This window comes from Equus caballus, chromosome 8, assembly GCF_041296265.1.
Source record: "Equus caballus isolate H_3958 breed thoroughbred chromosome 8, TB-T2T, whole genome shotgun sequence".
Taxonomy (NCBI): domain Eukaryota; kingdom Metazoa; phylum Chordata; class Mammalia; order Perissodactyla; family Equidae; genus Equus; species Equus caballus.
The window spans coordinates 93,743,313-93,770,194 of NC_091691.1; the positions used below are offsets into that span (position 1 = coordinate 93,743,313).

The 26,882-nt window shown below is 37.7% G+C and overlaps 1 protein-coding gene across 6 annotated transcripts in view; it reads right to left on the minus strand.

Moving 5' to 3' along the window:
• Window positions 1-3,988: 3,988 nt before the first annotated feature.
• Window positions 3,989-26,882, minus strand: part of CD226 (CD226 molecule) — an 89,555-nt gene continuing 66,661 nt past the window's right edge. For all 6 annotated transcript variants that reach the window (XM_070275829.1, XM_070275828.1, XM_005612974.4 and 3 more), the window contains 3 exons: window positions 13,861-13,963; window positions 9,669-9,726; window positions 3,989-7,074 (listed from right to left, as the gene is read on the minus strand). In XM_070275829.1, coding sequence (XP_070131930.1) covers window positions 6,961-7,074; window positions 9,669-9,726; window positions 13,861-13,963 — 275 coding nt within the window. In that variant the 3' untranslated portion in view covers window positions 3,989-6,960. The remainder of the gene's footprint in view (window positions 7,075-9,668; window positions 9,727-13,860; window positions 13,964-26,882) is intronic.

Genomic DNA, 26,882 nt, shown 5'->3' on the forward strand with positions numbered 1-26,882 from the left:
AAATTATAGCACACAGTAAAAACATATAATCATATTTTTGTCAATAGCCCAACTTTATAACAGCTAGTATTCACTAGCCATTGAAATAATGATCAAACAGGCGTGCAAAATTATAGGAAGGCTAGAAGAGTTTTCTATGTCTCTAGAAGCTACTGAGCCATCACATTTCTTTGCACATTTATTATGTAAGATAAAAAAGTCAAAATTTGCTTCTGATGATCTTCACATGATAAAATTAAAAAGTGAGATAAGTCATCTCAACCGAAGCCACAGTGAAAGCTGTGATAAGAAATTTTGCCGACATTGAGAGTAAATTGGAGAGCTTAAAGTCTTACCCAGACAACTGATTAAAGAATAATGGTCTTGTTCGCTATAAGTGCTTTTGAATACCTGGGATGAGGATTATCACGAATAAGTGATTGAATAAGAAGATCATCTTAAGAATGAATTTCCAAAAACATGCAAAATCAGTTGAGATTATTTAAATTTGGAACAGTAAAGAAAGTGAGTTATGAGTGCTTCTTCTCAAGTTTATCTCTTACAAATGTGGTTTGGCTATACAACACTAGACATCACTCTTCAGGGATTTGGAGAATTTTTGCTTGACATTTTAAACTCATGAGAATTTAGCCCAGAAGGGGCCTTTGCATATTTGACCACGTGTGGAACAAGATTGGCACTGCCTACTCATTGCTTTCCTCCTTTAATAATATTTATTTCTGTAGGTCAAATGGTACTCAGTATAATTCTGTGGCATTTTAATTAACAGTTTTCCATTAAAAATAGACCAAGGTCAAGTTTTTACTTGGAATTTTGAAGGTAGTCTGTTACACAGAAATTGATATTTCATGTAAAGATATACCTGTCTAAGGTCTGTAAGTCTGTAAGTTGCAGTTTTAAGAATTGATAAAGTTGAGTGAGGTTAAATTATAGAAGATGATGCAATATATCTCTTCTTTGGGAGACTGATGAATCCTAATATCCAAATCCAATCTCAATAGCAACATTAAAAATGAACTATTGGCCATTATTCCAAGATTACTAATTGAGAGTGTTGATATAGATACTAACTTGTATTTATTTGTTTATTCACCAATTTATTCAAAAACAACCTTGGATTTATTTGGATACACCTATAACAACCACAGGTATTATATAAGGTACTGAACTTATATAAAAAGTCTATGGGTTTACCCTGCCATGAATAAAATTATCATCTGGTGAACAGAGAAATTTGTCAGTTTCAGAAGTCCTTCAGCAACCTTGGGAGGAATATGATATTATACATACTATCTGGAAAATAAGTTATTCTCCCACCCCCGACACTATAGAAGCTGAAGGCAGCAGATATCTCCTCGCTGAAATCTGTAAGGGGCACTGATTCTGGAACAAGTGAGGTAAATAAAAAGTGGTGTTCAGAACTCATCCACGTGTGGGAGAGCGATGTCTTTCAGGCTAGAGGCACACTGTTCCAGCCAGAATATCGGAACTCAAAGTGGTAGTTGTGCGTCCTGCTGGGGACCACTGGAGTTGCCAAATGCTCTGCCTGTTGTCCAAGCTTATTCCATGAGTGTCCTGGTACTACTAAGAGTCACCCATATCACTGAAATAAATTAACTGTTTTTTCCATAACATAGTCAACATCAGCTCCCAAAGCTTACAACGAATACCCCCAACTTTTACCGAGACCAACCCAAATAGAACAGGCTTCTTCCTGTTCCCCGTTCTGGGCACTGGTTAAATACTTGCAATCTGAAACCTCATATTGCTTTGCACTGGGGAATTTTCTAGAATTGGTTCCATGCTTTACATTCCTCTCCTTTTTTCTGAATGAAGAGAGACATCAGGATGACAGCTACGCAGAAAGAACCACTGCTTATTGGCCCAAGTCAAGGTTCTAGGGTAACTTTTTTAGGTAGATGAGATTGTTGCACTATCTTTTGTATCACAGAGAATCTGGAGAGATCATTTAGACCACCGGAGAAGAATCTGAGATAAATTTATGGTAAATACAAATATAGTAAGCTAAAACGAGATAATTGCTAACTCTAGGTGGAAAAAAATTTATGTAGGAGAGAAAGCACAATCATTTTTACCATGTAATTCAACTGGGAAGAGCCTTGGCAAGGTCATAAAAAAAACAATATTGAAGTAATCAAAATTTTAACATAAATATTTTGGAAGAATATTTACATGAGTTTGTATGTGTGGTGGGTTTGTGGAGAGGAAAACATCTAAATCAATAATGTCTAAAATTGCAAAAATCTAGTAGTGATATAAACATGCTATTCGGAAAAGTAGAGAGATAAAATAATCAGAAGTGAAATTTGTTGTCTCAATGGAGGGAAAATGGGAAGGGCAGGAACTACAATTTTTTTTGCAAAAAACCCTTGTATGTCTTTGAGTCTTTGAACTACATGCACTTATAAGACGCAGCGAATGTTGCATTGAGATGGAAGTTGCAAAGTGTCAGTGGTTTCAATTATTTTCCGCAATAACTCTCCATGTTAATATTATCGTGTAGGAATTTTTCCCTAATATTCTTTGATAGCAAATGACACTAAAGATCGTGGAGCACTGCATTTTAGTCATTCAAGCAACAGAATACAAATATTTGCATGCCCTATAAAACCCGAGAGTCTGAAATTAAATATAAAACTTGAAAAAAATGATCTAAAGAGGGTGACTATATAACTTAGTATTCAAACAGGGACAATAGGCAATAATCGGAGATTATTTCAGACATTTATCACTCATACCCCCAAATCAAATCTTTTCTTACATCTTACAACATAGTTAGTGCTCTGAATCTGAAAGAAATATAACATGTAAACCAATGTTGAAGATTTATAAAAATTCCCATTGCAGTTAATTTTAGAAGCCACACTTCTGCTTCTTGGATCACTAGCAATAGAAAAGTGTTTTTAAAAAAACTTGTTTTTGTTTTTCAGATAAATGTATAAGTGCCTAGAGACTTGGCTTAGAATAATTCCAATGAACAGACCAATGAAAAAATATACTAATTTATGCAAAAGTCTAAATGTGAAGGTCAATACATTCCAGACATTCCATTCTAACAGTGGCCAAACTAATGATGATAATAAAACAATTGTTACATGTTCAAACTGTTTTATATTTCTCAAAAATATTTTCTTATCACTATGGTAGAAAGAAGCTAAACTTCGTACTCATAATTTAGCACCTCCACTTATACTTATAAGCATCTTAATTCTACAATATCTTCAATCTTGCTGAAATTTCATATAAACAGTACAAAATACAGCACATTATTATAAATCAAGGAGAAGGATTTTGATTACAGTGATTTCTAATTACAATGTGGACTCTACCCATTCAGAAAATTACTGCAATGCAGTTGCAGTTTTTATTTAATATAGGTCTAACTAAACCAACATAACTTGGATGTTCACAATAAGAGTAAACCTACTAAAATTATTTTTATTTTACAATATATTATAAATTGGTAATCAATATATTTTAAATTTATATGTATAATATTTTTAGTAATAAAGCGAATTACTTAAAACATTCTATAAATTTGAATGTTTACTAACCAAAAATTTAGCCTCATCTACCAGCCTTCCATCCATAAGCGTGATTACAAGCTAATGAAATCTCTATTCTATTCTCTCCACGTGCATACAGGCCTTTAAATAATGTTCCAAGGTCTCTCTAATGATAATATAATCAATACCTAGTCATTGCAGGTTAATAAGATACATTCTTTCCCTGACAAAACTGTGTGCTCTGTGATAACATTTAACAAACTTACCTACCTTGTTATCACACAGCAATTCCCTTTAACTGGTTACTTTAATGTAAACATTACAACAATGGAATTCAAAGGAAACACAGATTTTTATTTAATGTATTATATATATCAATATAAATTATATATGTAAAAAAGAATTTTAGGAAGTATCTTGCTTCCTAAGTAGCACCTGGCAAAAAAGGTTTAAAACATAAGTTTCATTCAATTCTGACCTTTTATTCTGGGGATCTGTTTTGATCTGTTTCCTTAGTAACAACCAGAATAGTAGATAAACAGAGTTGGAAAAAAAGTGTGTGTGTGTATATATATATATATATATATATACACACACACTATATATACATATACCATATACTCTCTCTATATAATACATATATGGCATATATAATATATAGTAGGTATAGTTATATATATATATACACATACATATATACATTATGCAAAGTCACAAATCTCTAGAAAATTAGATACAATATTAAAGAGACTACAATGAAAGTGCTTTGTTAAGCAAAGAGATCCAGAGGAAGAAAACAAATGAACAGAATTTCAGCAGCATAAGCTGAGAGTGTACCAGAATCAACAAGGGAGGTCAGAGAATTTTTAGCAGGACTTAGCAGGGTTCCAAAACCCTAAAAAAATCCTGAGGTCTGCAGAAAAAGAATGCACAGACAAGGAGTGACAGAGTAAATCGTTCTCATAAATATTTTGAGTGAGAGAATTTTTGAAAAATTAAAACACTCGTGGAAAAAGAGACAAGTTTCAAATGTCCTGGAGACTTTGCAACCCTTAAGGGGTTTGTCACAAAAGTCCCCCATGAAACCACGAGTAAAGGCCATAAGGACAATGACACCTGGTTGTACTGTTCACATTCCCCAATAGTCATTTTCTCAGTTAAAATGAGATTTACATTTCCCCATATTGCAATGGTAGAAAGGTTTTACTTCTCACCTATATTAGACATTGAGAATTTAGAATTAGAATCTTGCAGAAACTAATATTTTGATTAACTTTTAGCAAAAAGAAATAGTTTATTTATTAAATGATGCTAAGTTTGCTTCACCATGCAAACTGATAGATTCAGCCATGGAAACTTCCACGGATCTGATTTAGTTAACAAAACACTAGATCGTTTTCTTGTAAACTGCCTTCTGTGGCTCTGTTACACTAATATATTTGTGGAAACACTTCATGGGTCCAGATATAAAGATCTCTAAGCAAACAAAATAAAAATGAGACCTAACTCTTCTTGCATGTACATAGCTGGGAAGTGGTCATTTTTATCTTTTCCCCCCTGAAACAAGTAGAGGCATTGACAATTTCTGTAATTCACAGAATAATTGCACTATTTGGCATGCATGGTATTTAAAGCTAAAATCATAAAATATCCACTGACCTGCTTAAAAATGTAAATTACAGCTTAGAATCTGTCCGACAAAATGAGAATTTGGTTTTGGTTCACTTAAGATTATCATGAAAAGTCTACAACATTGGTACTTAAATGCAGTTTTTGCGATAAATCTTTCAGAGATGAGGATCCTTTACAGATGAGTAAATGACCATTGTAGTTTCAAGGTGACTATAACCATTACTGAGTTTCACAAATACTTTTCAATGTTTGCCTCCATCTAGAATGTGGACAATGGCAGGCATGGTCTCTAATTGCTCTGTAAGTGATATCCCTAGGTGTATCTTTGGCCAAACTGTGAAGAAGGAAAGTTTCTCTCTGGGTCTTCCCGTTCTTTGATCCCTTTTCCTTCTTTGCTATATCCTGCCAAGCTCTTCCCCTCACTTTTCTATCCTACCACCCTATGCCACCACTTTCAACTATCATTCTTTTTCTCGTGTTTAGATTTCACATGATTATTTTTTTTTAAAAAAATGCCTAGGTGCCTGACCCTTTCAAGAGAATTTATATATAAAAAAATAATTCTTAAAAGTAGAAAATAATTCAATATAAAAAACATTAAGTTATTATTGAACTGTCTACTACACTTGCTCATAAAGTTAGTCCAGGGATAGTGGCAAGAATTCTGTATGGAGGGGCCGGGCCGGTGGTGCAGCGGTTAAGTTCGCACGTTCCGCTTCTCGGCCGCCCGGGGTTCACAGGTTCGGATCCTGGCTACGGACATGGCACCACTTGGCACGCCATGCTGTGGTAGGCGTCCCACGTATAAAGTAGAGGAAGATGGGCACGATGTTAGCTCAGGACCAGCATTCCTCAGCAAAAAGGGAAGACTGGCAGTAGTTAGCTCAGGGCTGATCGTCCTCAAAAAAAAAAAAAGAAAAAAAAAAGAATTCTGTATGAAACTGGAGATGAATTTATTTTAGAATAGAAAGAGAAGAGATTTCCTTGTCATATTTATCTTTCTCTTGACTATTCATTTATTCTACTGCCAACTACACTTACGGACTAAGCTGATAAAGCATATTCTAGAAGAGGGTAGAGAGAGAGCTAACCTAAATCCACCTACATATTCTCTTTTTAGTTGGCTAACAAGAGATGTCCTGGAATGTCACTGCAGTCCACATTTGTCGGTAACCAGGCCAGCTTCCAGGCTCCCCTTTCCCTCTTCTAACGATACTGTGGATTTCCCAGCACTGTGCTTTGGACCCACTTCTAGCTCTAGAGGTGAACCCTTAATCCTTTCTGACCATGATGACTGTTTAATGATGGACAAATAACTGAATTTGTTTGCTCTATCAGAGAAGAAAACTCTCCACCAGACAGAAACAAGGATGATGAATTTCCAAGAGTTTTGGGCAGTCATCTTGGAAACACAAGGGAAAAGCCTGAATGAGAGTTAGGCTAACACCAAAGAAGTGGATCCAACACAGTGAAAGGGGATGCAGAAACTAGTTTGTGCCCATACTTAATTCTAGACACAACGAGCAAGCCCTGGTAAATAATGCTTGCCTGAAGCTTGATTTCCCACGGATTGTTCCATTACATAATTCAATAAGTTTCCTTTTATGTACAGGTAATTAAAGTCAGGTTTTCTGAAAAATTTCTGTTAAGAATGTTTTCCAGGTAATGCCCTATTTTTCTTAACAAATGAAATAAATTCAGTCAACTAGTATCCAAACTAGACACTGAGTAGTGGGAAGAAATTGTATAAAGATCCATGTATATAATAGTCATCATCATTTGCTCAGATCAAGGAAAAAGCTTAGACTCTAGTCTTTGGTCTCCGAGAGAAGGTTGGGTAGTTAACATAAATATCTTCTCTTGCGTCATCTGAAGGTTGATTGGTAAAGATGGGACTTCTGTAGTTGTTGGACGCCTAGAAAGACAAACAGAGGATGTCAGTAATTCACTGCATTTCAGCAGCTAATAAAGCTCAAAATATAAATCTCTCTTCAATTCAACCACAATATAGGTCAAATTCCATTCCAATAATTTCATAAAACATTCTTCTTTGTTTTGGACTTCTAAGGTATATCGCATTCTTGATTTGCCAGGCTCTGAGTGAGACCCAAAAGAAACCCAGCCTAGATTACCACTTGTTATACTCTGTTATGACTTACTGTTTAAATGCAGAACTCCCTTTCCCAATATTGGCCTATTTCGATGAGAACAATTATTCTCATTTTTTATATGGAAAGTCTAGTACAGTATTTTCCCAGAGTGGGCACTGATTCATTTCTGTTGAAAGAATGTCTTAATTCAAGAAATATTTTAAAGTACACAGTGTCTTGGATTAAAAATGAGCAACTGAACACCATGAAAGACGTCACCAAAACAAACTGACATTCACTTTCAAGATGATTTTATATAATCATTAATCTTCTCTCTCTTAATCAAGTCACTTTGATCACCTGTACATAAGTATGTGACAGGAAATATGTAGGCATGAGTAAATGAGAGAGTGAGAGATAAACTGAGAGGATGAGAAGGAGAGTGAGAAAGAGAGGTTTTTTTAGTGAGCAGTTTGGAAATTTAGAGTGGTTTTGGTGTTTGCAAGGAGAAAGCAAAAGGAAAGTTTAAGTGCCATTGTTACTTACATTGCCTGTTTTAAAAAAAAGAATCAAGTAGGTCTAACTTCTTGGTCTTTCACAGTCTAACTTACAATCTAACTTTCTAATCATCCTTCAAAACATCGTGATTCTACAAAAGCCTGAAAATGCTGAATAACTAGTGTAGGAAGTTGAAATCTCCTCTCCTTCTCTGAAGTTCATAGCAATAAATTTGGTTTTGATGGGCTTGAGTGGACAACAGTTAAGGACAAAGACGGGATCCAAAAATTATATATAACAGAGCACCGTTTTATTACATGCTGGAGTGGCAGATGAAACAAGACAAAACTTTGTGAGTTTTTGCATTTGAGGCCAAAAAGCAAGCCATGAATTATTGAGAAAAAGAAAATTGTTTTGCAAAGAGTAACTACTTAATAGAAGAAAAAGGCTAGACTGATAGATTATTAAGGAAGCTGAAGCACACATTGGATTGTCAGAAACTTTTTAGTACTTGACATTTTGGCTGTGTAGAATTCAATTGCAAATAATTAAGTTGAAAAAAAATGGATGTAATTTTGGATAACAACTTGGGGAATGTTTTATTGTAAAATTTTGTCAACACGTAATATGTGTTAAAGATATTTGACCTATAGTGGAAACAATGAGCGTGAAAATAAGCATCGCTCTTACCTGCAAACCCAGAAGGAACTTTTTACTCCTTCAATTAAACAAAAAAGGGTCAGGAGCAAAGTAGAGTGAAACAACGTCACAGTTCATCAGACTCCTGCAGCCCATCAGAAAGTTCTTTAGCTTTATAATCTGAGTATTCACGAATTAATAAATTAATCCAAATGTAATAATGCTAATGAATAGCATGCATTATGTCCTTCTGTGTGCTTGATATGCTTCGGGCCTTTTATGTAGTTTAATGTAATCCTCACAGTAAACTTATGAAATAAAAATATTATTATGTCCTATACTGGGTCTGATAGCATCCCTCCAAAATGTACGTTCTTCCCAAACCTTCATAATGTGATCTTATCTGGAAATAGTGCTGTTGCACGTGTAATTACAGTCATGTCACTTAACAACAGGGATACGTTCTGAGAAATGGGTCAGGCAATTTCCTCATTGTGCGAACAACACAGAGTGTACTTACACAAACCTAGATGGTGTGACCTCCTACACACCCAGACTATACGGTACTAATCTTATGGGCCCACTGTCGTATACACAGTCTGTCATTGACCCGAACGTCATTATGCAGTGCGTGACTGTAGATAAGATGAGGTCAAAATGGAGTAAGGTGGGCCTTAGTTCAATATTACAAGAGTCCTTATAAGAAGAGGAGAAGAGACACAGACGAGCATACCTGCACATGCACACACACACGCACAGAGGGAAGAATGCCATGTGAAGACAGGCAAAGATTGGAGCGATGCGTCTGTAAACCAAGGAATGCCAAGGATTGCTAACAACCACCAGAAACTAGGAGAGAAGTATGGAACAGATTCTCATCCCAAGAAAGAACTGATCCTGCTGAGACCTTGATTTTGGACTTCAACCCTCCAGAACTGTGAGAGATAAGATGTCCACTGTTTTAAGTCACCCACTTCGTGGTAATTTCATTGTGGCAGATCTAGGAAACATTACAGATTTTGGTAACGCACAGTGTTTGTTATGATGATGTCAGTTTAACTGCACCCTTACTCATACTAATGTAAAACAAACAGTTTCGAAGGGCATTAATAGTAGGAGAATAGTTCAGAAAATAATTGATACTCGAATTATAGGTAACCACACAGCCAGGGTACTGAAAGGAGAATAAAAAAGAAGGTTGCTAACTGCAAAATGGACTGACTTTACAAGACATTTATGATGCATAAAAGAGTCAAAAAATGACAATTCTGAGAAAACTTACCTTATTCTGTGTGTCCCACGACTCTTTAACTAGAACTCTTTTCTCTCTCCTTCTCCTTCTGGGAATACACATTCAACAGAGGCATTAAGAATGACACTCCAGCACTAGTATTGTTTCAAATGCTCCGTACCTCACCTGTACCCCAGCCCACATGCCCTTACTCAATACGTTGAAGTAGCATCCACAGTTGCTTTATACATATTTACCCGAAATTCCATTGACCTAAATTTTTCATTTCCCTACTTTCTGCAATGTTCTCACAGATGGTCAAGGAAGCTCAGTGGATATACAGCCAGTGTATATTAGTAATTATAATTAAAACTTTGTTTTAAATGCCAACAGCATAACTTCTTGGATGAGAGTAATGATATACTGAAGAGTCTTATAGACTCTTTCAGGCATTTTATTAAATGACCTGTATGGATTATTTTATTTAGGTTTCATAAAAAACTCTATATTTAACATATTGAGAAACTGAGGCATAGAGAGGAAGAGTAACTTGCCCCAGACCACATGGGTGGTAAGTGGTAGCATTGGGATTTGAATCCACAGCCCTCCCTCTTGACTCTCAGGCTCCGCCATTTCTGGAGTCAGGGTGCTGCGGTTCGATGGGCCATCTGGAGTCACACTGTTCAATAAACTCACCACAGTTTCAACAAAACCTGTAAAAACCTAACTTCAGGAGGAATCTTAGAAAGGAAAATACAAGAGAAGAAGAAAAGAGGCAACTGTGGTTGAGGCAATAGATGAAATAACCATATCCAAGTATATGGAGGTAGTTATTATGGGAAGATGATGACTATCTCTTTTCATCTCCCTAAAGAAAAGATTCTTACTGAATCACAGAAGAGTAGGTTAGATGCAAACTGTAGACTTTTTTCCTTCATACAAAAGATGACATTGTAATCCCTTCGTGGAAATTTCGAAAATCAGGCAATCTAGTCTCTCTCCAAAGAAAGGTTGTTCAGATGATGGATGCTGACCCTAAGGATCTCTTCTAGTTGCTATGAAATCCTTCTACTGTGTCAACATAATCACAAACTTATCTTATTCTGTGTGCATTTATTTGCTTACTTATTGTTTAAATAATTAATTTATTTACTTATTTGATGTGTAAGTTTATTATGCGAAAGTCATGTTTCTAGGTGTTTTGTGTAAATTTAGTTATTTACTCCTCAAAAGAAATCTGTAGTATAGATGCTTTTGTAATCCTCTTTTTACAAATAAGGAAACAAATGAGACAGATCTATGACCTTTGATCTCCTGTTAAATCATGTTTCACAAGGTTTGCTATATCATAACACAGAGTTAACTTCCCCAAATAGGTCCAAATATATGTATATGTATACATATATATATAAATATATATATATTTTTTACATAAGCCTAGAGTACACAACGTGATAAAGAAATGAGAACACAAAGCTTAGAGTCAGAAGATCTGTGTTGACCTTGTGCTCTGCAGTTGACTGTGTGTGCGCATCTTTGAAGTTCAGTCCTCTCTTCTGTAAAATAAAGACTCTAAACAAAATGTGGTTTTTCTAGGTTGGCCAGTCATGCTGGTTTGCTTGATTCTAAGGAGTTTCCCAGGGAAGTCCCAGGCAAACCGACACATCCTACCGGTTGTGAACATCAACTCTGACAATGAATGTAAAAAGAAGTGTCTAACATTTTGCTCACTAAATATTAAATTTCTTCTTACAAACACAGGTGTCAATCTCCGCATTGTGTCTCGGCTCCTGTCACACTTCCCAGAGCTCTGCACTTTCCCAGCATGCTCACTTGATGGTGTCACTATTCTGATCTCCAACTGGAAATAACACACACTGGGAGCAGAGAAAGTGCTTCAAATGCCTCTGGACACACAGGCTCGTAGGCACTGGGTGTGAGGGAAGGGTTCAGTTTCGTTTGGGCACTCCGATTTATTTTGGCTTCTATCCAAGTCAGTACATCAGAAGCTGCCGGATTATTTGAAACGGTCCCTAAGACAGAGTTCAGAAGGTTTAAGCCCTTGCGTCATTTTTCCCAACACTTCCATTCTGAGTAACAATCACAAACTGATACTAGTGACAAGGTAGAGAGAACAAGTGCCTTTTCCTTTGTGGTGTTCGGCCATGATTATGCATTCAAGTCCACTAATCTTCTTTTTATCACATTTAACCAAGTGGGACAATATATTCTACAGTTCAATTTAGCTATTCATGTAAAAGTGATGCATTTTCATGAAGCTAAATCCATCATGTCCAACATCTGTGACCCTCCAGAGATCCGTTCTGTCACTCACTCTCTCTTAGTCATCTTGTCCTTGTTCCTGTGTGCTCCTGCTGTCACATCTGCCCTCAGTGCATTTTTTTTACCAACCAAGGTGAAGCAGTAGAGAAGTCCTCAGTGTCACTAACACCCTGGGTTCCCTACCTCAATTTGCTAATTTCTGACCAGGGAAAGACTTGAGGGCAGCCCATGATGGAGAGAAAAGAAAAACGATAGTTTCATGTTTCAATTTAATTAGACAAATGCTTATTGACCATCCATTATTTGGAAAGATTAGTACTAAATGCTATCCAACACTAAAAAATGAATAAAACACGAGCCCTGCCATTATGAATAGAAGGGAAGACAAGCATAAAAATGATTAAACTACAAAGCAGGCTGCAAGCTGTAGCAGATGAGAAGTACGTGTGATTCCAGACAGTGACGTCATGTCTCTGTGCAGGGAGAGGGAAGCAGGACAGACCCTCTAGAGGGAGCTTGTGTCCCACATCTTGAATGACACCTGTCCCAGAGGATTAAGGCCAAAGATGGAGGAAACAGCATTTTGGTGGCACATCAAACGGGAAGAGAGTCAGGTGTGCTCAAAGAATAAAAGTTGCAGTTTTAACAAAATTTGTCCACATTGGGAGAAATAAGTAAAGTAGAAGGTATGAATGAATGTTAGGTTGGGGTCAGAAAGTAGGGCACCTCTGAGGACAGGATTAATGAGTTTTACCATTATTCTGGTGGCAGTGGGAAGTTGATAAAAGGTTTTAAACAGGAGGCTGACACTGCCTGTCTAGCTTTTAGAAGAGGAAGCAGAAAAAATCAGATAAGTCAAAAGAGAGGAGATTCCTGGGGGCAGGAGAGCAGAGTGGGGAGTATTACTAAAATCGGGTGAGCCGCGGCAAGAGCCTCAGAAGAGGTGGAGGCCGGGGAGATGGAGACAAGATGGAGAGGTCTACTGGAAAGCCTATCGGTAAGCGCGCATGTGCAGTGTGCGTGCTTGGGAATACCCCTGGGGGAGGCGAAACGAGTGGAGATCAATATATTCATTCACTCGACAAACATATATTAAGTGTGCATGATGTGATAGACATGCAAAATGTGGACATCAAATGTTTAGTCTCTTCTTCCTTTAAGAAGATAACACTGGTTGGAACAAAAGTATAAGGAAGAATTCCAACCCAATATGATTACAGCTAAGATTGCAACAAATACATAGACAAGTAAGTTGATGATGGGAGAACTGGAGAGGGAAGAAAGAGTCAACCAAGAAGACCCTAGAAAATTCCCAAATGTGCCATAAGACAGTAAAGGTAGAAACCTTTGTTACAAGCCAAATGGCTGCCTGCTCTCTCTAAGGTAGCCCCTTCTGATCCCTTTCTTCCTCAAGAATTTTTAATAATACCACCTAGATTGTTTCAGAGAATATACGATCATTGAAAATGATATTGTTAGCTTATTAGAACGTGTGCTTCATTACGTCTTCCTCACACTGTCATAATAAATATTTGATGAATGAATAAATGAAGATATTATTACTGTTCAACCTTGCTCTTCCTCTTCTCAGAATCTCTCTCTCTGGCACATGCACACACACACACACCCCCTCAAGGACAGCCTTCTTTCCTTGCAGGTGGAGAAAGATAGCTGGGGTAGCAGACAGGGTGGAGGCATCAGGCAGTTGGCTGCCCAGAATGTGAAAGCTTTGTTAATATGGGGGCAGACTGCCAGCTCCTACTAATTCTTAAACAAACTACTTTAGCTTTCTCCTCCAATATTACCACAGCGCCTTCTCCTCCTTTCTGTAAGAACAGCACTGAAAAAACTGTATGTGAGTGCTGAGACAGCTTGACCAGCTACTAGGCTATTAACAGAGAACCTGTACCATCAGAATTACTGAGGGTAAACAAGACTCAGGAGGAGTTGTGATACTCACCTTTTATAAAGAATGACAATGATGGTGGTAATCAGGATAACAAACAGCAACAATAAAACTGTCCCTCCAGCCACGAAGAGGATATGTCGGTTATCAGTTTTACCTAGAAGAAAAAAATTATAGCAGGAATTAGGAATTCAGATAAAGCCTGAAAAAACGAAGGTGGGAAAATTAGGAATGGGTACATTAATCATCTTAGAGGAACAATTTAAAAGTAAGAATTCAATAAAAATAGGACAAGATCAGAGAAAAAGACAGTTTTTCTTTTACAGTCTCCTAAATATTTCTGATTCCTCTCAGATTTTTATTAGCTCCTTGATTCGGTTAGGTTTAACATCTTAAGAAGAAGAAGAAGAGAAAGTGCGTATGTTCGAGACAGATACCACTTCATTCTAATGAGCTTGCGATCACGTACACAGACTCTTTTGTAGAAAAAAATAACTATCAAAATGGTATGTAAATGAAGATTACTTCTTAAGTCTGATCTATTATGTACATTCAATACACAACAGTATACAACTTTGATATTTATAAGTAGAATTTTGTATAAGAAACATTTTCTACTCAATTGGAGCTAATGATAAAACATAATCAGGAAAAATACATTCCTCCAATTCAGTGCTTGAGTGGAAAGAACAATGGTCCACGAATCTGAAAATCTCATCCTGGTTCTTTCACTATTTAGCTGTTTGACCTCCATCTAATTCCTTGATCTGCTCTGCATGCCTTTCTTCATCTGTCAAGTGATGACAATGACAACAGTTCTAATTACATCATAGAATTGTGGTAAGACTCTAATGAGGCAATATTCAAAGGAGCAATGAACTACTAGAGAAACGTCCCTCTGGAGCAGGATCCAGTGAGGTCAGAGACCATTTTATCTTTAAGATGTTGTCCTGCCCACAGCACCCCTCACCCACCACCACCCACAGAGCTCCTTGCAAGGAGAAGAAACTCCATCTATATGTGCTCTTGATCCGAATGGGATCGAATTGAAGCCTAGGAGCTGTCTTTATTGCCATGTCTCTTTGGGACAGCAAACTTGTCCATGTCCCCTCCTAAAGGAAGGGGGCAGGCCATGGCAGAGAACAGCAGAATTTCCCTCTCTCTTGAAATTAAAGCTAAAATGCTCACAAGCATTCTCAGGCTGTCTGAAATCCTGTGGGAACAAGAAAATCATGCTTTTCAATGGATTCTTCCCAATCTTTTCCTCGGATTATTTCTTCCTTCCTAACCCACTATTTAGCTGCGACTTTTTCATGATAGGAGCTCAAAGTCTCCATCTGTCTGTTCTTCTGTAACCTTTACTGCAAAGGGAAACTGAGTCAAATAATAAACATTTTAATTATTTCAATTTGTTTAGTTATAAGGTCAATAAAAGCTGAAAAATAAGTGAACACTTTAACAACTTTGTACATAGAGTCTAAGAATGGCCTTTGTCCAAACGTGATGGGGCGTGGGAAAGCTAAACTAATTCAGAACAAAAATACACTGAACCTCCGCTACAGAAGGAACAATGAGATTTTCTCCCCACCAAATAAGAAATTAAATGTTTTAAGCTCTTGGCACATGGTAAAAAATAAATAAAATACCTGAAATGATTTTGCCTTATAACACAAGACTATGAAAGGACCACACTTGCCATACTGACATAATTTAAATATAGTAGATGCTAAGGTTAAATCAATCAGGCAATCACAGTGAGAAAACTAAAGTTATGATTAAAAAGTTCATTGACAGTGTTCTGGGAAAATTGTTTAACTACTTTTCAAATGCTATTTAGATCCTCGTTACAGTAAAAAAAAATCTGGGTGGACCAGAGATCTAAATTTTTTCATGTAAACATTAGAAGAAACTGTAAGTAAATATTACTTAATCTCTGGAATGAGAAATGAGCTTCCAATTTATAAAAATAAATAAATATATAGTATTGACCAGGTCAAAATAAAAAATACATGTGGGTCAAATGATCACAAACAGCATGTAAAGACAAACAAAAAAATTGGTTAGCATTTTCAACATATTGTTGCTATTAAGAAAAAGCTATATAAGGCAATAAGAAAGATACCAAGAACTTAATAATTAAATGCACTTAAAGAATAAGTTTGTATAAAAGGGAGACTGGTGAGATAGACATCTCAAGCTCTGTTAGTAGGATTGGAAACTGCTACAACCTGGATCTGGATAGAAGTGGGTCTCCGTGTATCACACCTTTCCACTAGGTGCTTGCACATTTGATTAATTACTTTATTCTAAAGAAAAACTAAGAAACGTGAACAAAGAGTTTTGTGAAACATTTGTAATAGCAAAAAGGAAATCCTTATTTCTGAGCAGTAGACTAATGAGCAAGACTACACAGCTGTGGTTCCCAAACTTAATTTGCATCAGAATCCCCTGGGGGCTTGTTAAAGCACAGGTTGCTGAGCCCCTCTCAGAATTTCTGATTTTGTACATCTGGGTGGATCCCAGAATTTGCAGCTCCCACATGATGCCTATGATGCTGGTCAGGGACCCACTCTTTGAAAATCAGAGCTGCAGACATTAGAAAGAAATGTGTAAAGAATTCCAATGAGATGGAAAACTGCTGACTATAGATATAAAGTTAAGCAGCATTTCAAAACCAGAACTCACAATTGCGCAAGCCATAATATCTCAATCAAGTGTAGAACTTACAGGAAAAAAGCCTGCAGGCAACAACATGCCAAAATTTTTAATTGATGATCTTCAGGGAGTAGAATTGAAAGCATTGCCTCTTTAAGCTTTTTTGATATTTTCCAAACTTTCTAGATGATGCATTGCTTTTGTTAATCAGAAAAAAAGAATAGTACAAAAATTTAAAGGTCTGGATACTTAAAACAGAATAACCTGCCGAATTTTAGGGGTTATATTGAAAGTGCACAATGTAAAGAGCATCTTTGTAGAAGTATGCTCAGAGTCCTTAAGAATTAAGATGGCATTCTTTATTAAGCTCTAAATTATATGAATGAAAAAGTAGAAACCACTGAAAAGCATGGCTATTTGTTTCACACTGCTCAATTATAAACGCAAACTTCAAATGCATTCTTTCATGTGAAATATTTTACCTCTTTCTAACCTCTTGTAGTAATGTTTGACCTGTTGGAGTCAGATCTGTTTATTCATTCATCTTTTAACACATAGCATTTCAAGGCATACTATGTAGCTGGCATTATAGATGAAGTGGTGGGTAAAAACAAATTTGGTACCTAAAGGGAAAACACCAAAAGATGAAAACTGTTTCTCTACTCACAGCACTTCTGACACTAACTTCCCCAGAGCTGGCACAGACCCCACAGATTAAGGGATCAGCTCCACAACACAGCCTGCCCCCCTCAGACTCCATTCCCAAGTCCAGGCCCCTTGTACTTCTGACCAACCAGCTACAAATCGGAGTTCTCATGACCCCTTCCTCAGTTCAACAGTTTGCTGTAACATTTCACAGAACTCAGGGAAACACTTTATCTACTATTACTGGTTTATTATAAAAGATACAACTCAAAAACAGCCAAATGGAAGAGATACATAAGGCAAGTAATGGGGGTGGTACACATGGAGCTTCCATGCCCTCGGGGGATGTGCCACCCTCCCAGCACCTCCTTCTGTTCACCAACCTGGAAGCTCTCTGAACCCTGTCACTTAGGGTTTTTCTGGAGGTTCCATTACATGGGCATGATTGATTAAATCATTGGCCATGGGTAACTAATCCAATCCCCAGCCCCTTGCTCCTTGGGCCTCCCCAGAGGTCAGGGGGATGGGCTGAAAGTTCCAACCCTCTAATCACATGATTGATTCCTCTGGCAACCAGCCCCCATCTGACGCATCTAGGTGTTTTCAGCCACCAGTCACCTCATTAACGTACAAGAGGACACTCATCACTCTGGAGATTCCCAGGGTCTTAGAACCTCCTGTGTCCAAGGAACTGGGAACCAAGATAAAATATTATACCAAAGACGCTCCTAGTGCTCCTATGACTTACAAAATTGCAAGAGTTTAGGAGCTCTGTGAGAGGAACCTGGGGCAGAGACTGAACATATATTTCTTCTTGTATCACAGAAACTGATTTAAGGAGCTTACATTTTTGAAAGGTCCTGGATAAATTAAAAACATGCAAGGAACAAGCATTTTCCCAGAAGAAGTATGGTTAAGGCATAAGGGTCAGCTAGAGATGCAGTCCCACTACAGAGACATCACAATCTAGAGTTTCCCAGCCTACGGCCCATCCGGCTTCTCATGCCTTTCCCTGCCACACTCGGCTGCAGCTGCCTTAACGTGAACAGTTCTTAGAGTCAGGCTGGTGGAACCACGTAACCTGCTGGGCCCTGGATGAGACTAAAAACAAAAAGGAAAAGGAAAAGCAAATGGGTATGGATGTTTAGGGAGTTAATCAACAGCTCACAACACTCGCTTTCTCTAAGTTCTGCTAATAGATCTGAGATTGACTAACGTCGGCCCTCAATCCCCTCTCTTAAAGAATTATTGTCTATTCTCAGTAGCCACTTTTTTTCTGATGTTTTTTCTCTTTCATCCCAATGCTGTGTTGATTCATAGGAGGACAAAAGTGTCTTGAACCATGAAGCCATTATTTTCCCTCCCATCAAAAAAGATAAACACAGTTAAAACAATTTAAAGCATGTCAGTGAGATATATAAACGAAGAATTTACTCCAGGATTGTGACCCTCCAGGCTACGTTTCTGCCAATGACAAGTATTTATGGCTGAGTTATAAACCCTTAGAAAGGCTCATGATAGAAATGCTGCCAGGACCTTCCCTCAGAGCCTGGCGGGCAAGAGCAGGCATTGACATCTACTTGTTTATGCTTTACTAGAGTTTGGGGAGGAGATAGGGGGTGGGGAAACCATGTAACTCAGAACCTAGATATGTGGACCAAAAAACATGCTAGAAGAAATTCACAGATCCTGATCCTCCAGCTAGCCCTGGGTAAGTCATGGTAGCTATCAGTTAAAGTTATTCTTGCTTTCTTACTTCACTAAAAAGAGAAGCAGAACTATTAGATTTCATTCTATTTATAGATGGAATACACAGTGTGTGAGTTCCCACGGGGTGGATATGTATGAGCTGACAGACTCAGCATTATCAGGTCGATTCCAATTTTTGACTCACTATATAATGCAAATATCCAACCTTCGTCCCACATTAGACATTGAGTTGCTGAAAAAACAGAGATTGAGGAGAACAGCCTTGGGGTCTAGTCCCACGTTCTAATTCTTTTCTTTGGAAGACTTCAGCGTAAGACACTAGATATCCCAGACACTTTCGGCAACTGCAAAATTATGATAAAATTAACTTCAAGGGTAGCTATGGGGCTTAGATAAAACATATAGAATGCTATATATATTTAAGCACCAAGTAATATATAAATTATTAATAGTATACTTACATTTTGTATACATACTTCAAAATTAGGGTTAAATAAATGATTTCTATTCTTTCATGTTGAACTAGTCATGTACAACAGAGGATGCTTGCTCTATCCTAGATTCACCTTCTTGGGGAAAGCCAGAGGTAGTGTTGATAAACATATATAAAAGAACTGTAGCTTTGGAGGACCACTGGAAATAATGGTGACCTGAAGTCTGTTGAACTTTCCTGTCTGCCTGAAATATGCATCAAGTCGATATTGGTATGGTAATATTATTCCAAGTTTTCAAAGGTCAACTTCTTTGTGCAAATCAGTTTTATACTCTTTGTATTTCAGAAACCTTTTCCTGTTTTATAGCAAGAAAGTCCTAGGGAATAAATTATTTTCAGAGAATTAAAGGATCATGACATCAACCTCTAATCTTTCTTCTGAGTGAATAGCAGCTACTCTTCCTCAAAATAAAAGTATTATCAGATTTTAACTGAGAAACGTAAGACGCAAAGAATCTAAATATGTGCCCTGAAGCAAGCCAAGGAGGGAAGTGAGTTTCCAACTCAATGTACAAATTTTGCTACAATGGTTTTGCCTCTCTCGATGGAAAATAGTTTCCCAAATGACTTAAGCACTTTAAAACTTTATACCAGTTGAGAAACAGATGGTGTAAAATAGGTTGTAAAGTTTACCTGCTCAGTATTGGATGACTGCGTTAGCCAGTTTCTGGTGTCCCTGTACGTATTATGCTGTGAGCCACATGCCCTGGAGCAATCAGTGTATGGCAAGGCTATCTAAGCCAGCATATGAGGCAGAGGGATGGTGAGCATCTTTGATTTGGGACACCTGTTGAGAACATTTTCAAGGCTGACTCCATCATTATCAGATGTCTCACCTTCTTACTCAAATATTTCTTAGCCTTCTATGTCCTGAACACATACCTCGATTTTCATAAACACATATTATTTAAAGGAGACTGCTTTTAGACCTCGTAAGTCAGAATGTTAGAAACTGCACATACCTTGCTCACCTTCTTAGTGAATTAGTGTGCAGAAAATAGTTAATGCAGCAGGCCTGAGACTACTGTCCAAAGGCCTGCTTGCAATGTTGGCCCTTGGCTCGCGTGTGGGAACTTGGATTTGGGGAGCGTTCCCAGTATTCCCTAACTGTTAGGGTGGTTTATTGTGTCTAAACTGTTTAATACAAACAACATGCTTTATGCTAAACACCTGCTTTCCTTCAGGGAAACCAGTCCCTCTGACTCTGCCCCAGGCACCTTTCCCTTAGCTGAATTTGCTGTGCATCCTTTTGCTGCAATAAATCAGAGCCATCCCTTTGGAACATACCATCAGGGAACAGAGTGCCCATATCTCCCACAGGTGGGAGGGGAGGAGCTCACTTCCACAGGTGCCTCGCTCCAAGCTACACAACTACCTCCTGGCATAAAGATGTAAGAAGGTCATTTTTCCTTTAGATAAAACCAATTAATTAACACAGATGGTCACCCCAATTAAAAGCTGAATTTAGGAGGAGCTATGGGTGACCAATGGTGTTGTCAAGTCCCCTTTCTTGAAGCCAAGTTATTGTTTACCTTGAGAATATGCATGCAATGAGTTACATCTGCTGGGCTCTGTAGAAGGTGAGATTTCTTTCTGTCTTTGCAATCTCTTAGCGGATCACCTGTGATGCGTATCACAATTCTGGTTTAATGCTTATTCAATAGTAAAATTGTTTTCTTTCTCTTCTACCTTTGTGGAGCTGTTTTCTGGGTAGGGAGAAGATTTTGTTTCTAATGATAATTCCCCAATACACTGTTATTATTATTGTTGTTTAACCAAGTATAACTCTGCAACGTCATTATGATGCTTATTGACATGGATGTAATAGGAAATTTTTCAGATGATCTACTGAAATCAAGATAAACATTTTCCTTACACAGTAAAACACAGTAGGCTACTATAGCATTTAAATATTTTATGTATTTAGCTATTCAATATAAAGGTCCATAACTATGAGAACATATTACTACTCAGAATATTTTAATATGGAAAATAAACTTTTGTTTTTTCTTGGGAGATTTGGGATGTTAAGCCCTGGCTATCCCTGAGGGTGGAGGAACTAGAATTCTGATGGCTAATAACTCCAGCTCTGGTTCAATGGTCATTAGTCATCTACAAGAAGTAGAGGGAGGGCAGGATTTGAGAGGAAAGGGAAGGAAAGGAAGGGTTAAGATGGAAGGAGGGTGTGCTCGGGAACTTTGAGCAGTTCCCTGGAAGTTTCTCAGGGGACCGGACTTTCCCACGAGGGGAGAGTCTAGTGGGTGGACCTGACGAAGACCCCAGGAGCAGGTGCTTTGCAAAGCCAAGAAGCCACGTGAGAGCTGAGCTATCACAGTTCTCTCCAGCAAGAACCTTGATTCTCTTTTGTCCAGAGGCTACTCCTAAAGTTCCCCTAGTCTGTTCCTGAGGTGGACCTGACTTTACCAGCAACCAGCATTCTCTTCCAGACCCTAATATCTGCTACCTGTCTTTGCTCATCCCTCATATGACTGTGTGGAAACCCTCCTCACCTGACTCTACGATACCCACAAGCCCCAAAAAAGGGGACAAGTCAGTGGGGAATCTCATACATGGCACCCATGATGAACTGAACTTAACCACACAGAGCTGGAAGAAAGTGGGGGGAGATCGAACTCCCATTCCTTTGCTACTCTTGCTCTATCTGCTGGTTCACTTTGGTCTGTTGCACCTATAAACGTCCTAAGAGGAAGGACACAAGGCTATGGAACTCCACAGTAGCCAGCTTCTCTTGTGATACATCTGTTGATGATAGTCATGATTTTTTTCTTACACTTAAGGCTGCAATATAGTGCCGTGGTCAAGATCAAGAACTCTGAAGCCAGTCTGCCTGGCTTTGGATCCCAGCCCCGCTCCTTACTAGCCATGAAGCCTTGAATAAGTAACTTAACCTCTCCATGCCGCACTGTCCTTATCTGTAAAATGTAGATAATCATAGTGTTGTGTGACAACTAAATGAGTAATTATCAGCAAATTCTTAGAGTGACTGGCACACGTATAAGCACTATATGTGAGTTTGTCATATGGTAGCCAAGACAAAGCCTTGTGATACTCACTTCTTGTAAGTTACTTATAGCTTTTCCCTTGGGTCCTCAGAAAACTTCAAAATTCAAACTATATGGCACTTATAAAGCCCTATATATAAATGTGTTATAAATGTCATACAGATCTTTTCAGAATATGAAATAGATAGCAAGCTTTGGGTTAAATGTTTACGTCCAAATATTCTATCCAATTTTAAATTATTTTATTTTAAAAAAGTTTACCAAGTGCCCTATGAAACATATGAAAGCCAATGACTGGCTATAAGAAACAAGACCTCTGATAATAACTTCAAAATCTGCAGCTTTATGCTCTAGAGCTTACCCAGTTCTAGGTACTTTCACCATAAGCATCTTTGCCATAGACATCTTTGCTGCAAACATTTTCGCCACATAACTAATTGACCGTAAGTCAATTTTGCCATAAAAGATAAAATAATGAAAAATAAAAGAAGGACTTTAAAAAGGTCATAATGAAATACGAAAACTGAATAACAAAATTAAAAAGACTTCATTGTGAAATAAATACCAAATACTTGAATACATTTAAAATGTGTGTAGATTCATGGCAATACTGGGCCAATAACTGATTTTATTTTGTGGTTTGCACCTAAGCAATTATTTTCACAGTCTTTTGTTCACAGTAGTATACATTTTTTATTCTTGCGTGTTGATTCTTCTCCTCATTTGGCATCCATCTCACTTTCTCTTTTTTGCTAAAACTTCTTCCTTCATTAAGAGAGATATCATTTTCCAACCACTAGGATGCATATTTGTAACTGAGCTTTGTATTGCGTTGCGAAAAGCTTTCTACGCTGCCATTTGCTCTTGGCATGCTGTCACATATCCATGGATAGATGTTCAAAGTTCTACAGGAAATGTGGAGCTAAGATTTATGTAATATAAAAATGGGGGGCCAGCTCCGTGGCCAAGTAGTTACGTTCACATGCTCCACTTCGGCAGCCCAGGGTTTCGCTGGTTCGGATTCTGGGCACAGACACGGCACTGCTCATCAGGACATGCTGAGGCGGCATCCCACATAGCACAACCAGAGGCACTCACAACTAGAACACACAACCATGTACTGGGGGGCTTTGGGAGAAGAAGAAGAAAGTAAAAAGAAGATTGGCAACAGATGTTAGCTCAGGTGCCAATCTTTAAAAGAAAAAAATGAGAGTACTGCGTCAATGGAGATATGAAACTAAACTGTCAACCAGTTGAAATCAAACTGTTAAACAGTTATTTTATCTTAACCAAACTGTAAACCAGATATTTCATCTTTATGGCAAAATTGCCCTACACCAATTAGTTACGTGTCAAAAATGCTCACCACAAAGATGTCTGTGGCAAAGATGCTTACAGCAAAAATATTGGAGACGTATGTAATTACCCATCTGACCTCTCCTTTTAAAAGATAGCTAATGATTAAAAAAGAAATTACATGATTGGATTTCAAAACTGATACTTTTATGCATTGGATCAGGAAGAGAAGACAGCAGTCAACTCAAAAGCAAAACAACATGCTTTGATTAAAGTATTGGGATTTGGCATGTGTATGTATTTTGTATGAGTGCAAAATGTTCCACACAATCACATGTATTTATTGAATGTTTACCATATGGAACATTGAATAATATGCTCATCGCTCCCCCTAACAAATGTTCACAGATACCATAATTCACAAATGTATACACACACACAAATTAAAAGAGTGAAGAATTTATCTGAGTGTCCTACATAAGACATGAAAAGCTGAAGGCACATTAACATCAGGACAATAATTATACTTTGCAAGCTTGTATCTTTTTATATTTGTAAACTTGCCTTCTATGTGGCCCTAATTTGGGGGTCATTTGCACATCCATTGTGTCCTTGAACTTCTTTGATTTGAAGCTACAGAAAATATTCTATTAATGTAGTTTTTTCATCTCAATACCTACTCTTTATTTGCCCATGTCCATCATGATAAGGATTTTTCATTTGAAATTCAGGTTGAGGACAAAGAGCCACTTAAAGAAAAGCACTTCCTAGCATTCACTGCTTTCTATTAGCACCGACTTACATTGTTGACAGTGTTGTTCAATTAGCACTTGCGTTATATACATAAGGTAGCAATATACACTCAAGAATGTTCCTCACGTAATAGCATCATCAAATCAATTTAAATGAGACCTTTCAACATTTGCCTCTCTCTGATATTAACTTGTCATTACTGTTACTCAATTCAATATCTTGTTCATCTACGCAAATAGGGTATGTATAAAAAAATGACTTCAGTCAAACATTCCAGGATTTTCTGCATTAGGAAATATGAATACATCAATACGTGGAGCTTACAAAACAAACTAACTGACTGGCTGCATTTTTTTCCTGCGATGTCTCGTAAAAGAACCGATTGGACAGAGGCAACTGGAAAGATACAGCAACATAATAGGCCATGATTGAGTAATCAACTCACTTGTGATGTTGGAAACAGTATGTTTCATCTGGATAGCCAGTTATCATCCAGAATTTTAAAAACATAACTAAATTGGGCTGAAAATTGTAGTCGATCCTTTTCAGTCAAGGCTATTTTAACTTGCAAGCAGTGACACCAGTGATCTGAGATTCTGGTCCTCGGGTTTTATCACATAAATTAACTGTCATGGACACTATTTTTTATGTAGGTAAAGATAATAAAAGGTTAAGGTTCGTCACACTATGTCATAGAAATGGACATATCTGACAGCCCACTGCATGCCAGCTCAGACAACCCCCATGCCCACAACAATCACATCTATTATAAGTTCAGAGGAGTGGGACAGAAGGCTCTGGATTAATGGATCTCTAAAAAAGAAATTCTCTTGTCTGCAACCTGAAACTGCTCAGAAATCCAACTCACTTGGGAGCAAACTGGTTGTTTGAAACTATAGGAAGCAGAAACTAATGGTCAAAGAAATAAATGAAGTTTATTTCTCTTCCTCAGTATTCTCATAGTCCAACTCAGGAGCACAGAGTCCCAAAGTCAGTAAGCTCCACCAGCTATAGGCAAGATTTATAACCTATAGCATTCTATTCCTCTATATACTTCTTTGTCGACCCCATACCTCACAGAAGAAATATGTGGGAAGATTCTCTTGGCTATGGCCCCACGACTTCCTAGTGAAAACTTCTGTATCTTCATTTACAAACCCCATCCTCCAGGTCTGGTGACTAGCAATTACGTGTCATTTATATAAAATATGCAAAACAAGAAAACTAAAGTTAAAAAAGGAAATAGACTTTTTGAAAGTTACACATGTGAACAAATGCTCATAAAAATTTTCTTCCCAAACATTGCAGTTGATCTTCTGAAAGTTCAGGTTTCTTCGATCAGCAATCAGTAAACCTCAAATGTTAAGTGTTGGTGAAGAAAATCTAGAAATCACCTAGCTAGAAAACTTGAAAATAAAATGGACACAGTCCCTACTACAATATATAGAAACATCAACACATGAATAATCAGTCAAGAACACTTACTGAGCATATTCTGGAAAGATACTTTGACAGTTCTAAGCAGAGATGCCACAATCCCTGATCTCAAGAAATTTTTAATGTAAGAGTCTGGACCATTGCACATAGATGCAGTTATTAAATGACTCAAGGGTATAAATTTCCAAGATATAAAAGTTTGAGAAATTCAAGATGCTTAATGGTTCGATGTCAGAGAAGCAGTTACGGCTAATGTGGAAAAATCGTGAAGATGGTGAGATCTGACTGTAACTCTAAAGGAAGGGAGACACATGTGGTGAACATTAGTAGGTTGGTTAGGAAAAGGAATGAGTGGAAACTGTGAGTGACTATCAAGGTGGCATTTCAATTAGACTAAGATCTCTCTCCCCTTATTCAGGCTACCTTTGTGCCCAACCAAGGCGGTTAGGGGGCTCCTGTACACCAGCTTGGATCGGCATCAATCCAGAGAAAGGGGCTCCTTTTTCCAATTTGTCTGCCTAGAGGAGGCACCATTTGAAATTTTTCTCTCTGGAGTGGGCCCCAAAGACCCAGTATGTGATAATGGTAGTGTAGAGCTCAATCATTCATGCAGCGACCATTGCAACTGACTCAGCTAATTTCATCTGCCTCACGTTTCTCTTATTTATGCTATACTCAACTATTTGACTTACACTTCCTTGAATACTATTTTGCCATCTTTAGTAAAGAATTGATAGTGGCTGTCATGGCTCTTATATGAGATCCAGAATTTCACCAAGTTATCACTTAATTGAACCTACCACCTTCTATATTAACCCATAACTCAGAATATCTGTACCAACCTAGTTACTGGATTGTAATCACTCACACACTACGTCCTAGTCCCCCATGCATATTTTATGTTAGTCCCTGTAGCGTGTTTTGTCTCTTTTCTCTGCTCTGAATATCAACACCTCATTAGAAATTTGATGGTTCAGCTTAGCAGCCTCGTTGGTGGAAGACTAGAGAAGGACGTGAGTAACCGTATTTCTTAGCAGTGGCAAATGGTTTGTTCAAAACTAGTC